The 16714-nt window shown below is 49.2% G+C and overlaps 5 protein-coding genes across 5 annotated transcripts; 3 read left to right on the forward strand and 2 right to left on the reverse strand.

The window, feature by feature from the left end:
• Positions 1-1293: 1293 nt before the first annotated feature.
• N7498_000091 (Mechanosensitive ion channel family) lies at positions 1294-4141 on the forward strand (the record flags this gene model as incomplete). The annotated part of the gene is made up of 2 exons (XM_058447154.1): positions 1294-1902; positions 1961-4141. The coding sequence occupies 2 exons, from the start codon at positions 1294-1296 to the stop codon at positions 4139-4141; spliced, it is 2790 nt and encodes a 929-aa protein (XP_058312565.1).
• Positions 4142-5217: 1076 nt separating this feature from the next.
• N7498_000092 (Zn(II)2Cys6 transcription factor) lies at positions 5218-7445 on the forward strand (the record flags this gene model as incomplete). The annotated part of the gene is made up of 5 exons (XM_058447155.1): positions 5218-5428; positions 5480-5534; positions 5588-6724; positions 6800-7083; positions 7141-7445. Coding segments are annotated over 5 exons (1992 nt in total), but the record flags the coding sequence as incomplete, so codon positions are not given.
• Positions 7446-7504: 59 nt separating this feature from the next.
• Positions 7505-8565, reverse strand: N7498_000093 (sterol desaturase family protein; the record flags this gene model as incomplete). The annotated part of the gene is made up of 3 exons (XM_058447156.1): positions 7505-7725; positions 7778-8283; positions 8348-8565. 3 exons carry the CDS (start codon positions 8563-8565, stop codon positions 7505-7507), a joined length of 945 nt encoding a protein of 314 aa, XP_058312567.1.
• Positions 8566-9840: 1275 nt separating this feature from the next.
• On the reverse strand, positions 9841-10077 carry N7498_000094 (uncharacterized protein; the record flags this gene model as incomplete). Its single annotated transcript, XM_058447157.1, has 1 exon — positions 9841-10077. One exon carries the CDS (start codon positions 10075-10077, stop codon positions 9841-9843), a length of 237 nt encoding a protein of 78 aa, XP_058312568.1.
• Positions 10078-11432: 1355 nt separating this feature from the next.
• N7498_000095 (putative ABC multidrug transporter) lies at positions 11433-16486 on the forward strand (the record flags this gene model as incomplete). Its single annotated transcript, XM_058447158.1, has 14 exons — positions 11433-11639; positions 11694-12225; positions 12288-12514; positions 12578-12857; positions 12913-13146; positions 13200-13906; positions 13973-14480; positions 14529-14652; positions 14704-14775; positions 14839-14889; positions 14941-15005; positions 15056-15677; positions 15728-16207; positions 16267-16486. 14 exons carry the CDS (start codon positions 11433-11435, stop codon positions 16484-16486), a joined length of 4329 nt encoding a protein of 1442 aa, XP_058312569.1.
• Positions 16487-16714: the final 228 nt, after the last annotated feature.

The following is a 16714-nucleotide window of genomic DNA, read 5'->3' on the forward strand; positions in this document are numbered from 1 at the left end:
CCATGCCCGTTTTTGATCATCATCTCCGCAGCATCAAAACCTGTCGCCACAGGTCTAGAACCCTATCGAGCTATCCAACCGCAAAGACTCGGCACATAAAAATAAAAACCATGGACCCACCTCCCTCCCCCTGCCCAAATCATACCCGGCGAGACCTCGGGCAAACAGCTCTTGGAAGCGTCGACGGCCCTCACCCGACGATCCTATGTACTTTCCTGGATGACGCTCGGAGGCAAGTCCGCCTGCAGATCGAATACCCCATTTGCAGACCACATGCCACTTGCAGAGTGCATGCACACGCCCACCCGATCGGTGCCGATCGATGTGGATTTCGTGTGTGTGCTTGCGGGGACTATGCCTGTTTTCCTTTTATGGATCACATAGAGTTGTCAGATTATACAGTATACTAGCAGTGTTCAATTGGTTTTTCGGGGAGTTGATTGCCAGCTTATGTAGAGTTTGGGGATATCATGGATCATCAAAGTTGGCTTTGGGCTCGGTGTGGATGGTGACCCACATGGTCGCTGGACCCGTCATGGGTGATATCACCACTTCACGGAGCAGGAGGATTGTCATATCAATGAGATAGGGCACTTTTGCTAAAATTGGGTATACCTCGGTCAAGATGCGAACTGTGTATTGAATGATCTAGATTGAAAAATGGGCAGTTCCTGTTGGCCCCGGTTATGACTTGGTGGCTGTCGCCGCCAACGCCACCCAGTGGAGAGTGGAACTCCCCGTGGACCTGTCAGCGCAAAGATAGGCCAGGGGTGGGTGATTCGAAATGGGTGCACAATTTCTATGTTCATTACGTAGGTCTCTTGGCACTTTTTCGGCAGAACCGTTGCACTATGCCCAGTTCGCTAGATAGCACGATCCCGAAGTATAGACGTGTGCGTCGGCGAGGAACATTTCCAACGACGCCAATTGATTTCATGCACTGATTTAAAGCAGTAAATCGGATCTTGGCCCTCGAGCTCGACTCTTGAGCCCACAGCCCAGACTCTGCCTCATCCGCGACCCACCGCGACCCACCGGGTTTCACTTCGCGGCGCTTTTACTCCGATCGTCTCTCGCTCTTTATCCACTGGTCTCTTTTTTTCTCCATTAATTTCATCGTCGAGCTTTGCTTTGCATTGCTCTACTCTACACTCGCTTCTTAAATCTTCCTGGGGTGTGGCTACACCTGGGCTCACCACGGCTTCTTTACCTTTAATTCCCACCGTCTCTACAGGTTGATCCGTAGACCCAACTGACGGCTCCCCACAATCTTTCGATCGGCCTGGTGCCATCATGTCAAGCCCCGCGGACGAGCGCAAAACCTTCATCCCGCAAGAAAGGAAGGATAACGATGTCGACGATACATCGCCCTCGGACGACACCTATGTAACCGAACCCAATCCCAACGACCACCTAAAAGTCGATACGTCCTACGTGATTGAAGAGGATGATGAAGAGATCCGGATGCGCACCCCCTCCGCCCGCCGTGAGCAGGCCACTCGCCTCGAGGATGACCTTATGCTACTTCAGGCGGAGCGCGTGGTGTCGCGGTCCACCCAAGGTGAACTCGGCGAAGGTGAACACCAGTCGATCAGCCGGGTGCGATCGCGTCGCGAGCCCGTAGATGAGTTTGACGAGGCCACCAATCCGCTGCACGAAAAGGCCGCCGTCTATAAGCCCCCGGAGAGCCCCAACACCAAGCTCTCGGCCTTCGTCAAAAAGCTGCACCAGTCCAGCTTCATCGTTCGCTACGTTACCTACACTGTACCCGTCGTTTTGATCCTCATGGTTCCCCTGCTGGTCGGAGCGCTGAAGTATCCCAACGCCAGCGTCGGCGGTGTCCGATTGATGTGGTTTTCGATCTGGTTAGAAATCGTGTGGTTGACTCTGTGGGCGGGCCGAGTAAGTTGACAACGCGATCGAGGCTGTTCCACGCGGACGTTGCTAACAGGGGTTTTAGATTGTCGGCAAGTGTCTACCTCCCGTTATCGGTGTCGTGGCTAGTATTTTCACCAACAACGCGAAGAAATGGCGCGACATGGGCAAGCAGCTGGAGCTGCACGCGGCCTTGTTCTTTTGGTGGCTCGGAGTCGAGATTTCATTTCTGCCGACGATGAAGAACCACCACGTGGACGGCAATACAGCCACGCGCAGCTGGGAAAACACCTTCAACAAGATCATCATCGTCATTTTCGTCTGGACCATTCTCAACTTGATCGAGAAAATCATCATCCAACTCATCGCCATCAGTTTCCACCTGCGCACCTATGCCGACCGAATCGAGATTAACAAGTTCCAGATCGGCAGCTTGGTCAAGCTGTACATCTGGTCGCGCAGCCGCATCGAGGAGGAGGACGATGCCTTTCGGGAGAAGCGGATGGAGCAAGATCCCATCGGCACGAGGACTCCTCTCCGCTATGCGGGCAAGGCTGCGGGCAAGGCCCACAAAGTGGCCAAAGGTGCATTGAGCAAGGTCGGCAACAAAGTCGGCGACGTCGCTGGCGCTGTCGCTGCTGACTTTACGGGCAAGACTGCCAAGAGCAGCACCGATCCTTACCAGGTTATTCTCACCCTTTTGCGCACTACCTCTGGCTGCCAGGTCCTGGCCCGTCGTCTTTATCGGACCTTTGTTCGTGATGGCTTCGACACTGTTTTCTCCGGCGATCTCAAAGAGGCATTTGACAATAATGAAGAAGCTGAAGCTGCCTTTGCCATGTTCGATCGTGATATGAACGGTGATATCTCCATGGAGGAACTGGAAGCCGTCTGTGTTGAAATCGGCCGTGAGCGCAAGTCCATCACTGCATCTCTGAAGGATTTGGACTCCGTCGTGTCCAAACTGGACGATGTCTTTATGTTCTTTGTCATAGTCGTTGTGGTGATCGTTTTCTTGTCGCTGATTTCCACCTCCGCTGCCGGTGTACTCACTTCGGCCGGATCCAGTATTCTGGCTCTTTCGTGGTTGTTCTCGGCTACGGCTCAGGAATTCCTGCAATCCGTTATCTTCGTCTTCGTCAAGCACCCCTTCGATGTCGGTGACCGTGTCACCATCTACGGTAACTCCGGTGATGCTGGTCTCGGTGACGATTACTTTGTCAAAGAGATCACCCTGCTCTACACCGAGTTCAAGAAGATGCAGGGTCACGTTGTTCAGGCCCCGAACAGCTACCTGAATACTCTCTTCATTCTCAACCAGCGCCGATCCGGTGCGCTAGCCGAGGCGGTTCCGATTGTGATCAAGTACGGCACGACCATCGAACAGATTGATTGTCTGCGTCAGCGCCTGTTAGAATTCTGCCGCAGCGAGAAGCGCGACTTCCAGAGCAACATCCTGACCGAGCTGCGTGCTGTTACCGAGAACTTCTCGCTCACCTTGAACGTCGTCTTTTTCTACAAGTCCAACTGGCAGAACGAGGGTCTCCGTCTGCAGCGCCGCAACAAATTCATCTGCATGCTCATGATCGCCCTCCAGGAGATCGGCATCGAGGGTCCTCGCATGAACTGGCCGGGTGCCAAGCACGGCATGCCCATTCACCTTGCATACGGCAACGGGCCCGTACCCCCTCCCAAGGCAGAGGACGAAGCCCACGACGACGAAGTCGCCATCGAGGACAGGAATCTCCCCGAGAACAGCGGCTCCAGCACGAGCGTCTCCGGTCGCCAGCACTCCATCCTACGCAAGGGCATGAACACCGCCGCGGCGCGCGCCCGCGGGCAATCTACATCCCGGAAGCATGTCGACTTCTCCCTCGGCATGTCAAGCATGTCAAGCGGCGACATCATGGGCGACGTCTTCGAAGACCGCTCCGTGCAGGTCGGAGATATCGTGCGTACCTCGAATCGGCAGGCCGCCGAGCGTCGCATCCAAGAAGAAGCCGAGGAAGAAGAAGAGCGTCGCAGCCGGGCATCCTCTCGGACCTCCAAGAGCCGCCGGCCCTCCCATCAGAGCGCTCTTTCCCCCTCCGGCCGCCCCTCAACCGACGCGGCCTCCGCCCGCAGTGGTGCCTCGTCCATCTCTCGCAACCGCTTCTTCCGTCACCGCAGCAGCATCTCGCACAACCATCAGGATATGATGGAGCAGGGCAATGCGCCTATGCCGCCTCCGCCGGCTGTTGAGTCGGAGCACGACAAGCATATGTAAGGAGGGTCATTTTGAACCGGTCGGGTAATTCATGAACATAATTTTGTGAGCTATTTACATAAAGTACAAATTTTCTATATCTACATGGCCTGCATTTTCCCAACCTTGGAGTTGATTTGTTGGATAAATAATTTCTGTCCTTCTTTTGGAAGAATATGCCATCTCCGTATTCATTCTTGTTCTGTAGTGTCACTCCAACGTTCCACACTCGTAGAAGTATTCCATCAAGCATCATTACCGGGTTCAGCTTCCGTAGCATCACTACGAGGTTCCCCTTTCTTAGGAGGATGAAGTATTTGTCTAGTTTCATGATTTCAGTAATTTTCCAGGTTTATACCATGTCTCTGCAACCCCGGGGCTTTCATACAGGAACCAATTCCCGTTCACGGTCAGAATTCTCAGCTTGCCGTGCTACCGATTTTTCTCTCTCCAGAGTTTCGAGTGACGGAAAGATATTTGGAATATTCCGATGCTTATAATAGTAGGTTTCGTGTTTGATTTCGCAGATTTGCTGATTGGAATCCCGAGACTTGTGCGCTTTGCAGAAGTCGCGATTGCAAAGAAGACAATGCTCAGTTGTCTTTGACTCAGTGCGGGACAAAAGGCCGCCATGCTTTGCTGAGTTTCTGCCTGCCATTTGCTGACACACGAAGCAAAATGGCATGATGAATATTTGGTAGATTGCAAGAAATTGAATATTTAAGAAAGACGGTGAAAAAATACTGGAGACCTTGAAGTGGCATGTTCGATGTCTTATTTATGTCTTGATCCAAGACCAGCGACCTCGAATAGGTTGTTGCTGACTCCCAATAACCTCGTGCCACATATTAAGCCCCATTATACGGCCCTACACACCTACCAATCCCGTTGGTTCCAGCGAGGTCCCCCATCCCTGCAACGGTTTCTGATAGGAGCCTCACTTTTGTTGTTAGTCCAACGGGGACAATTCCTCTACTTTGGAACTCGAGGAAATCCTGATGAAATCGAAACATCGTGAGTAAATCGGTACAAGTCCGTCTCCCTTACTTGGGCCTACCAAGGTTGACCAATTTCCCCTAACAACTGGAGGGTTGCAGAGGTCAAGTGTTGAATGGATGGTTCCCCTGTCGGGTGGGTATTTCCCGACCGCCTCAGTGTGTAAATTTTCGGGGTTTCCCTACCGATTCCCTACATTCCAACAACCAACCATTATCCGGTCTCTCGCCGGTCTATGCATCATGTTTCGGTGTCCACATTGTGACAAGAGCTACCAGAGGAAGACACATTTGATTCGTCATGAAGCTACGCGTGAGTCCGGGAAACTTCGACTACAAGGATGAAAAGCTGACCGACTACTAGATAAACAGCAGCTCTCTTCAAGCTGTCCGTTTTGCGGGAAATCATTCTTGAAAACGTACCGAGGCACACCATTTTCTGTCTGATACAAATTCGCTAACCCGTTCACAGAGAGGTCACCCGAAGACATGCCAAAGCATGCGCGAAGAAACACAACCGGCCCGTCCCAGAAGCTGGGAAGGCAGGGAGGAAACGCCAGTCGTGCGACTCGTGCTTCGAGGCAAAGGCGGCATGTGATAAGAAATCGCCATGTTCACGTTGTTTGTCCCTTGGACGACCATGCACTTTCGTGGCCCAGCCATCGCCTTCCCCGGGGGCGACGTGCTCTGGCGCTTCGTCGCCTTCGTCGCCTTCACCATCTGCAGCAGCAACCTCTCTACCTTCAGCACGGCGCGATGGACCTTTTTCTTTCCTTCGCCACTTCGCCAATCCATCCGTTCAGAAGGACAGACTGGCAATTGGAGAGACCGGAAAACATTCTACGCCAAGGAATCTCGCAACGCTCTATTCTCACATTGAGGATGCGCTTATCCCTAGTAACCCGCTGTCAGCGTTTCTTGGGTTTGGTGAATATCCATCGAATCCGTTATCCGGAGACGACGGATTCCTCTCCGATTACTTGTCTGACGCCCTTTTCCCATCAAAACTCTCCAACCAATTGACAGAAATCACTTCAGAATTGGTCGAAACGTCTAAATCTATGAGGCTGGACAGTGATAACCCGGAGTTGGACATTATGCAACTTTCGGCTGTCTTTGGAGTTTCCAACATCTCGAGCTTCATATCCGTGTTCTTTCATGCCTTCCATTGGCATTTACCTATCGTCCATTCTCCCAGCTTTGATCCTGGCACGGTTTCAAATCCCCTTTTACTTGCGATCTTTCTTGCTGGTGCAGCATACAGCACAGCCATGGATGATGCTACTACATCTTCATCTTCTTGGATCATTGATGTCGCGGAGGAGTACATCTTTCGACAGGTCTCACACCTGTCGATAGTCCCATTACCCATGGAACCGGCAAATCTCCTACCGACCGTGCAAACGTTACAAAGTGCTCTGATTATTGAAATGCTTCAATTTGCACGAGATGATTTGAGCACCCGACGCCGCATTCGTATTATCCGTCATCCATGTCTGGTATCGACTGTCAGGTCGTTGGGGATCTTCCAGCTCAAACGGAGTACCATACCCAATGTTTGCGACGAAGGTACTTGGAGAAACTTGGTGGCCGAGGAGATGTGTTTACGGTATGTCATTATCTAATGAATGCTTCAACTAGCTATTCATATCATTACGGGGACATATTGCTGATTATCTTGTAGGATTGCTTCCTGGGCATTCCTTGCAGACGGGTTCCTTACCGTCTGTCTCAAAAACCACCCCGCAATATCTATCTATGAGATGAACTGTAACTTCCCGTGGAGTGCCGATTTGTGGGAAGCTGAAAGTGCGTCCGCCTTCAGCAAAATTGCTGCAGCACACTCAACAGAGCTTCCACTTCCACCTCTGCGGGAGGTGGCCACTCAGCTTCTCGAAATCCCCCAAACAGCCCCGATCTCTTGGAGTCTCTCGATATCCGCGGAACATCTCCTGATTTTGATTTATTGTACGTCAAATACATCACGTTCCTAAATGAACAGAGCCACCATGCTAATCGAAATAGCCATAAACTCTCTCGCCTTCCAGATTAGAGCAGGCTTACTTCCGTATTTATCGATTGAGAAGATCAGCCTTGCAGCCGAAAACTGGAAGCGGATTTGGGATTCCGTTATTGGCTCCCTGGACGATGACCAATACCAGCATCTTGGATACCCCAAGCATGCCGAGGAGCTTTGGTGGCTACTGAAGGCAACGTTAGATGTTACCGAGCAAAGTAGCATCAAGTTCCTATTTCTTGACAGCACTGCGACGGATGACATGGGAAGCCTCAATGAGTTCATTCAATGGTGTCATCGTAATTTCTCATGAAAGATGTATTATATGTACTATTATTATACAGTGTCAAATTAGAATAGACTTCTATCCATTTACTCCGATTTACCGACGATCTTCATTGGCCCATGGCTGTCCATGTAGGCCGCTCCATGACTTTCCATAAAGCTATCACCCTTTGGCTTGCGGTATGTGCCGCCCAAACGATCCCACAATGTGAGATATTGGCCGTAGTTATAGTTGAAATATAGATGGTGCATAGTGTGGCAAGAAGCGTCGTTGATAACCTTCGACCAAGTCACGTACTCGGCGTCGTCTGGAAAGAGTTAGAAACAGGACCACCACGGGACGTAGTTCACGGGACTTACGAATCAAGACTGTCCACATCGTGACAAACATGAACAATCCCAAATAAGCCACCTTCTGCAACGGAAAGATGAATGGGAAGACGTGATAAGGCAGACTTTGAGCCCAGCCGTCAAGCGGGTGGAAAGCATAACTGGCGAAAGGCGTGGGAACAACCCATTTGTGGTGAGGCTTATGCAACCAACGGTAGAGGCGAGGGTGGTGTTCCCATCGATGGATCCAGTAAATGCCGCTATCGGTGAATAGAATAAAGCACGGGTATTGAAGCAGTGTCCATAGAGAAAATGGAGCTTCGCTAGCAAAGTCATACAGCTTGGACCATCCCCGGACTTCGGCGAGGAAGAAAGGGACCGTGAGAGCGGACATGACAGGAATTGATGTCAAGGCGTGTTTGAGCTCCATCTGAATCTGGTTTTTCAAAAACCGCGGGTGACGCTCTAGCTTTTTGTCGAATAACGTGTGGTACATGATGTAGCTACCACCAAGGTAGAGAAATGTTGCAAATGCCCTGTTATGGACTTGATTAGATTTCCTTCCGAAGTATGGGATGTTACTGCTAAGGTAGTACTCACCATGAAAGCAGAAACAACGTCAGTGACTGTCTAGCCATATTATCACGCTTCCATTGGCTCGCCTCTGCCCATTTGGACGGTTGTAAAAGATAATAGAGATTGATATGTTGATTTAAAAGAGGATTGGCGACCCCTTCTTGGCCTGCAGTACCAGGAAGGGCCCAGGCGTAGAACCGATCGAGCACAAATGTGTCGAGAACATCTAGAATAACGTCCATAATGGCGTGGATATCGTCTTCATGGAAGATCACGTTGCCAAAAAAGGAGACAGAATCTTGACTTTATATCAAGGAAGAAGGGGATTCCCTACATCAACTTCATTCGCAGATCGCCACCGCGTACCCACATAACGGAATAACCCTACCACGGAGGCTCGGGACTCACCCACATCCATGATCAGGCCACTGGAAGCCGAGTACAATGAATCAGATGATTGTCTGGCCACGACGACTTCAAGTAAAAAAGGGGGCGAATTTCCTGATACCACAATGCCCCTATTCAGTCTAATGCAAACAATTTTTTGTACAATTGGCTGGTGGTCACAACCGTCAGGCTAGTCCTTAATCGGGAAAAGGGGGCCGATAGAGAGATTCAAAATCAGAAATGCAGACTAATAAACTGGTAAGCGACATCTTGCAGAATTCTATGGCTTTTCAATTGGCGCCTGGGGCTAGAAGAATGGAATAGTCGGCCGAGACCCCGAGTTCTGGGAATCCCAGCGATCGGTCGCAGTGGAGAAGGGGATGACATACAAGGAATCGGCACACCTTAAAAAGCAGCAGAAAGTGCCGCGAATTCTGACCGTTTCCCCATCTTAGAACACCCATCACAGATTTTCCTCAAAAATCACGGTTCACCAATTGCACTCTGACTGGCCAGCTCGGCGAAAGTGTCTCCAAAATACCCTGAATATGGAAAAGAGAACAGTGGCCAACAATGGTCAACAAATGCAACTTTAGTACACCTATTCTTGTTTAAAGACAGTCCGCGAAACTAGTCCCGTCCATAAATACCACCCAAAGGACATAATAATTCAAACGGCCTATCAGCAACGTATTAATGCAATTTGGTCAGGCACCGTGCAGTGAAAATCAGCCACCCTTATGCCCCGGCTTTTTTTAGCAGTTAATATCTCTTGTGATCACCTTGTAACTACCCGCATTTTTAATTCCAAGACAAGTCACAGAGCCACAATTAACGCTCGTGACAGTGGTACCGGTGCATCCTCTGTTGTCATGGACACAGAGTTTGAATTGTCCACCCCCCGTTGAAAGAATACCGGCTACAGCCATTCGCACTGAGGGGCGGGCAGCCCTCCGTGGAAGAACCACCATCAGTAGTGTCCCCCTTTCCACTGCATGCCTTTCCAGGCGAGTAACAGTTGAACGTGTATATAGACTGTAGATTCACGGAATCCGTCACAAGCTTAAGAGGAGCATGGAGAGCCAACGCTGACACAGATCCGAATAATGCCAGAAGGCTGACGGCAGCCGTCAAGAATCGGCCAGCATTCGAAACGTAATGATGACTGGGGGTTCGGAATGGAGCCATTCATCAAAGATGTTGCCAAAGATGTCGACGTCGTGGTCTGGAGAAGAGAAGGTGATAGTGTCCTCGGTACGCTCTGTCTCGCTTAAGTCTGGGTTGATCTTTTGAAGAGTCTCGGTGACGAGGACAATATCTTCGACAGGATCAGGGTTTTTCAAGAATCGTAGGTAGATGATTGTCATGATGAGTGAAAATTGGAGTGACTCGAAATATACTGTATATATAATCTTTCACTGTGGTAAAAGCCAGTTGTTTCGTAAGAGAGGAATGGAGGAAAAAGAGCTTTGTCAGGCGAACTCAGCGTCAGGGAAATTTAACTAGCTCAATAAGAGTTCAATAAAAACTGGGTTCAGGGAAGATGCTTATATGGTATTATCTCTTTCTCACGTTACATTGAAGGCAAGACAAACGGGCCAACCCAAGCTAACGGATTTTGTTAAGGAGTGGTCTCAGGAAATTAGAGAAAAGAATAGGAAAGATTGCATGACCTGTTGCCAGGGACACTGAATAGCGTTGATAAAGCCGACCACTTTTATTGGCCATTAAAATCAACGCCCTCTCCCCCAACCCACTCAATGAGACGCGCAGATTGGAACATGAAAACAAAAGCCAGTGACTCAAATCACGCTAGTCAGTGTAAATATTGCACCGAAATATTCAAAATCACAAAGATAGTTAACAATAAACGATATCGGCCTTAGGGCGGCAACGCCCAACAAGCAGCGCTGATTGATCCAATTGTATTGATCACGTAACCCAGTAACATCTATTCCATTTAACTCAACATTTGTCGCAAACCTAGCTACATAGTACAATATGTACTTGGGTGAATGTAGCAGTCCTGATCCGCGGGCTGGAGAACTTCCGCGCACGGGCTCCTGTCTAGGTAGGGCCCTCAGCCTCATCATCGTATCCTTTGGACACCGAGCTCCGATTTAGTCTGTTCAGGGTTCCGACTTGGGGGCCCAGCGATTCCAATGTACTCCAAGATTGTTTTTGTTTATATTAGATCATTTCTATAAACTTAACTAGGCATATTACCAACTTGGGGGTATTTTTGTTAAGCTTAATATATTACTTACGGGCGTTGTTGGGTAAGGTAACTATGTTTCTAACTGTTTATCGAGGATGTAAGCGAAAGAAGACGAAAGAATGGTGCAATTTGAAGCTATTGGCCCAGATTCGACGAGGGTATACGGGCGCCTATTGCAGGGTCACATCGCGCTCGAGATAACCCGTACGCTAAAGAAACGGTGGCAGCCTAGCAGGTCGACGCTCGGGTTTACGACAAGATTCGCTGACTTCCCCCTCTGATGGCGATCGCGGGCTTGTGTATGTGTCTTGGTTCATGTGCACTCTTTCTAAATATTTGAGTGCTCGCCCAAACTTGCTCAGCCTGGAAGGATTGTCCACACTTTGCCTTGAGAATTGTCCATACTTTGATTGCTTCACGCCTTGATTTTCTCTTTAACCCCCGGTGAATCTGTTGCGATTTGAAAGCTTTGTTCTGTCCGGCGTTTGCCTCCCGTTGTCAACGATGTCATGTCCTACTGGGAGCGACAATCAGTTTGGGCCTCGGGTCTTCAGCCAGTGTCGGCCATTTGACTTTACCCTCCTGTTCGAGGACGCTATATTTGGGATCTTACCTGCGGCTTCGTTCCTGGTGTTGGCTGCTTTCCGAGCTCCGGTACTCTTCCGAGCTCCAGTCAAAGTGACGTCCCATCGCCTGGCAACATCGAAACTGGTATAAATTTTGAAAGGACATAACGAGAAGAATGCCCTATTAACTCGATTCCAGATCACCCTCGTACTATTACTAGTCTTTCATATAGCGCAGCTCGCGTTTCAAGTCCAGGCCGCTCCGTTGCATACGAAGGCGTCACTCGCAGCGAGCATACTGCAACTCATCGCTGTAGCGACTTCAGTGATACTCTCATGGCTAGAAGACCAACGCTCAGTAAGACCGTCCGATTTAATGGTCTTGTATTTCTTTTTTGCCAGCATCCTTGCACTCCCACGGGCACGAACATTATGGCTTCTATCGCCGGTCACTCGCACCCAAGCCATTCTATGGACGTTAGTTACTGTCGGAACCTTCTTAGCCTTGGGCCTTGAGTCCATTCATAAGACCAAAACGGTCCGCTTGGTCTATCGAGAGTCAAGTAAAGAGAGCACATCCAGCTTCTGGGTTCGCAGCTTCTTCATCTGGGTTATTCCGCTTTTTCGGACTGGTTTCTCCTCCATTCTCTCCGTTCACGACATGCCCGACGTGGATCGCTCACTACAGGGAGACTTCGCCGAGAGAAGATTGCAAGCGGCATGGGCCAAGAGTGAGATGCATCTATTTACTCACTACAGGTGGGAAAGCTCACTAACTTTGAGAAAATCTAAGACACGAGATCTCACAAGCACAAACTGCTTAAAGTGACGTTCCAGGCATATCTTTGGCCATTCGTCAGCGCCATACCACCACGACTGTGTCTTTCCGTCTTCAAATTCTGTCAGCCTTTCCTGATCTCAGCGACCTTGAATTTTATCAGTGTTCCCTCCACGCCGGAAAACAAGCTTCATGGACCAGCGTTGGTCGGTGCATACGTGTTGACTTATATGGGAATGGCGGTAATAAAATCGACCCTCAATTCTGGACCAGTTGGGGATATGGGAACTCATACAATATTGTAGATATCGACAGCGGTATACTGGCGACAGGCCTTCCGATTCAACTCTACGGTCCGAGCTGGTCTCATCTCACTAGTTTACCGACAAACAACAAAACTGCACGCCAACGAGTTCAAGTCGAAGTCTGCCATCACGTTGATGGGAACTGACGTTGAACGCATCGTGCAGAAATTTCGAAGTCTTCATGAGACATGGGCTGGACCCGTGGAAGTGGCAGTCGGTGTATTCCTTCTCGAACGGCAACTGGGCGTGGCATGCCTTATTCCAGCCGTCATATCCATACGTATGTCTGAAACTAACATGCCGAGACTAAATCTGTCATTGTTGACTCGTATTAGTTGCCGTAATTGCCACCATCCCAGTCTCCAAAAAGTCCAATATCTCCCAGAAGCTCTGGATCGAACGCGTACAAACACGCTTAGGCGTGACATCCGGCATGCTGAATGATATGAAGGCAGTCAAAATGCTAGGGCTCCGAGAGAAGCTATTCAAAACGGTTTCCCTACTGCGACAAGTGGAACTGCGAGTGTCTGAACGATTTCGAGTCCTTCTGATCTGGGAAATTGCATTGTGTATGGAAATCCCTTGAACTTTCTGTTGTGAATGCTAACGGTTATATTTCTAGCGAATATGCCAATGACATTGGCACCATTCGCCACGTTTGCAATCTTTGCCATTATTCAATCAGTTCGCGGAGGCGAAACTCTTCTGGCAGACCGAACGTTCACTTCGCTGTCTTTGATTTCCCTGATGACAGACCCACTTCTCACATTTATTCAATCCCTCCCTGCACTTTACCAGTCTCTGTCCTGTTTTGATCGCATTGAGCAATACTGTACTCAAGCACCGCTTGACTCCCCCGCGGAAAATTCGTCGATCGGGGAGGATATCGAGTTAACCTCGACTTCTCCATCGTCCCCTAACTCTGTTCTCGAGTTCCACGATGCCAGCTTCTCCTGGTCTCAGGAAGCCTCTCCAATACTTTACGATCTAAACCTTTTCATCAAGAAAAGTAATATCACTGCAATTATAGGACCAGTTGGAAGTGGCAAGTCCACCCTCCTGGAGAGTGCAATTGGAGAGACCTTCCGAAAAGACGGCTCTATGTCTCCTTTCCAGTCCACGGTCGCCTATTGCCCGCAAACGCCGTGGATTATCAACGACACCATTCGTCAAAATATCACAGGCGCCGCTACGTTTGATCCAAAATGGTACAATTTTGTCATTTGGGCTTGTGCACTGGAAAATGACTTGGAAAATATTCCGGGCGGAGACATGTCCAGGGCCGGCAGCTCCGGCATAACGCTTAGTGGTGGTCAAAAACAGCGAATTGTACGTGACAGATTATGTCGTAATTTTAACAGCCTTATTGTTCATGTTTTGCTAACGAATTTTTAGTCTCTTGCTCGGGCCGTCTACTCTCGTGCAGCAACTTTGGTCCTAGATGATGTTTTCAGTGGTCTCGACAACAGGTCTGTCACTGCCATTTCTTCTCGTCTCTTTGCGGCAGATGGTCATTTCAAAGAATTTGGAAGAACGGTAATCCTAGTGACTCATAATTATCGCCTACTACCATTTGCCGACGAGATTGTCCTCTTGGACAGTGGAAGAATCACCCGAACCGGGACTTACGATCAGATTCGTTCAATTTTGCCAGAGGAAAAGACCAATGAGGTCAACGAAGATTCTCTCAAAGGTGACAGTGCAGTAATTGGAAATGCTACTCCAGTAAAAGCTATTTTGAAGATGGCCAGTTTTTCCGAGGAAGGCATCACCGACCTAAACATGACACGCAGAGAAGGAAAATGGTCCGTGTACGGATATTACTTTCAAAACAGCGGAAGAACTCTTACTGCGCTGGTTATTCTGGTAATTTTTATTACTGCATTTGTCGAGCAGTTCGCAAGTACGAATTATCTACCTGCGTGTTTCTCAATAACTAACGGCATGACAGCGGTCTGGCTGCAGCAATGGTCCAATTACAACGAAAATCATCCAAACCAAAATCTGGCGCTTTATGTCAGTGTCTATGCCGTCTTGTTTTTGATCGGAGCTTTCTGCCTTCTTTTTGGGTGCTGGTAAAGATTTTGATTCCAAAGGATGGATTCGGCGCTAACTTTGACACACAGGGCAGTCTTTGTCAGAATCATTAACAACACAGGCACTAGAATGCATGCGCACTTACTCCAGTCCACATTGAAGTATATCGATCATCTATTTATATCTAACTTGGCAGTCATGAGACTTGGTTAACTGTCGAATAGTGCACCCTTCAGCTTCTTTCAGAAGGTGGATGCTGGCCTGACCACAAATCGGTAAGGAACGACCATGGACAATGCGAAAGTTATTATGCTAATACGTTGTAGATTCAGCCAAGATTTGGAGCTCATTGACATGGACCTTCCGTTAGATGCCATAAACACGTCCATGGGTAAGTTTGTGCGATTTCACTCAGTTATCAAGCTAATGGCCTGGTCATAGCATTTGCTAATTGCGCTGTGGAACTTGTTATACTTTGTGTTATGGGCAAGTACCTGACAGTGACAGTGCCTATTCTGGCAATCGTTTTGTTTTTCGTTCAAAACTACTACCTCCGGACCTCGCGCCAGGTCCGACTACTGGACATCGAAGCTAAATCGCCACTTTTCACGCACTTTGTGGAAACCATGCAAGGAATCTCGGTCATTCGAGCTATGCGTTGGCAGGAACCCTTCCAGGAACGCTTACAAGAACTGCTCAACCAATCACAGAAACCATTTTATATGCTGTACTGCATTCAGCAGTGGCTTCAGCTGGTTCTGGATTGCATTATAATGGCACTAGCTGTCATTCTCGCGACGCTGGTCATCTCACTAAAGGACCAATTCAGTGCCGGCGCGATCGGTGTTGCGTTGAATTTGATCCTGGGCTTCAACCAGGATTTGATGCACCTAATCAGGTCATGGACATCTCTTGAGACCTCAATTGGTGCGGTTTCCCGTATTCAAGATTTTGTCAAAAACACTCCACCTGAGGACAAGGGCCAGAATTTGCATGCTCCACCTCCGGCCCAGTGGCCCGCTCGTGGAGAGGTGGTTTTCAGAAATGTTAAAGCAACATACAGGTAAGCTAGGCCCCTATTGATCATCCCAGATGTAGCTAATCTGGGATCAGCCCGAGATCTCCGCCCGTCCTGAACAACCTGTCCTTGAACATTCGCCCTGGTGAGAAGGTCGCTATCTGCGGTCCATCTGGTAGTGGCAAGACGTCATTTATCCTCGGATTACTGCAGATGATCGAAGTCCAGGAAGGCACGATTACAGTGGATGGCTTGGACTTATCTACCCTCTCCTGCAGTGCAGTTCGGTCCCGCATCAACGTGGTCCCCCAAGAGCCATTCTTCATGCCAGGAACCCTACGATTCAACCTAGACCGGGATCTAGAACAAAGGCCGGTCTCAGATTCATGTCTCATTCAGGCCCTTGAGACAGTGGGTCTTTGGAAGAAGGTCTGCAGTATTTCCTCCCGCGGTGGAGAACTTGACCAAGAATTGATGGTATCGGACTGGTCCATGGGTGAACGGCAGCTCCTCGCTCTAGCCCGAGCGTTGCTTACGAAGAGCTCAATTCTTGTCCTGGACGAAGCTATGAGCAGGTAAGTCAATCATAGGCCGGAATTGATCCATATACTGATGCCTGTGGCGTATGTTTCAGTGTGGATTGGAACACGGAAGCCATTATGCAGGCCATCGTCGAGCGGGAATTTGCCTCGCAGACTGTGATTTCTGTTATACATCGTCTCCAATACATTGAAAGGTTTGATTGTGTTGCTTTGTTGAAGCATGGGCGGCTGGTGGAATTTGATAGTCCGCAGGAGTTGCTTGCCCGGCCATCTGAGTTCCGCTCGTTCTACCACGCGAAAAAGACAGAGTGAAAGAAATCAAGGGAAATCTTAGGGATATAAATCGAGTTGCACTTGGTTGAAGCGTTTCCAACCTTGAAAGTTATTCCAAAGACATGAGGATTACGAGGAATCTTTTCTGAATATACTTTGGCATCGCTTTCTCAACGCTGTCGCAGGCGCTTTTTGACGATTCTAGAAGCTCTACACTGGCACAGGTGGGTATCCAGGAAGAGTTAGGAAGCGCACCTACCGAAACTC

Source organism: Penicillium cinerascens, assembly GCF_028974065.1.
Source record: "Penicillium cinerascens strain IBT 15544 chromosome Unknown contig_16_segment0_segment0, whole genome shotgun sequence".
Taxonomy (NCBI): Eukaryota; Fungi; Ascomycota; class Eurotiomycetes; order Eurotiales; family Aspergillaceae; genus Penicillium; species Penicillium cinerascens.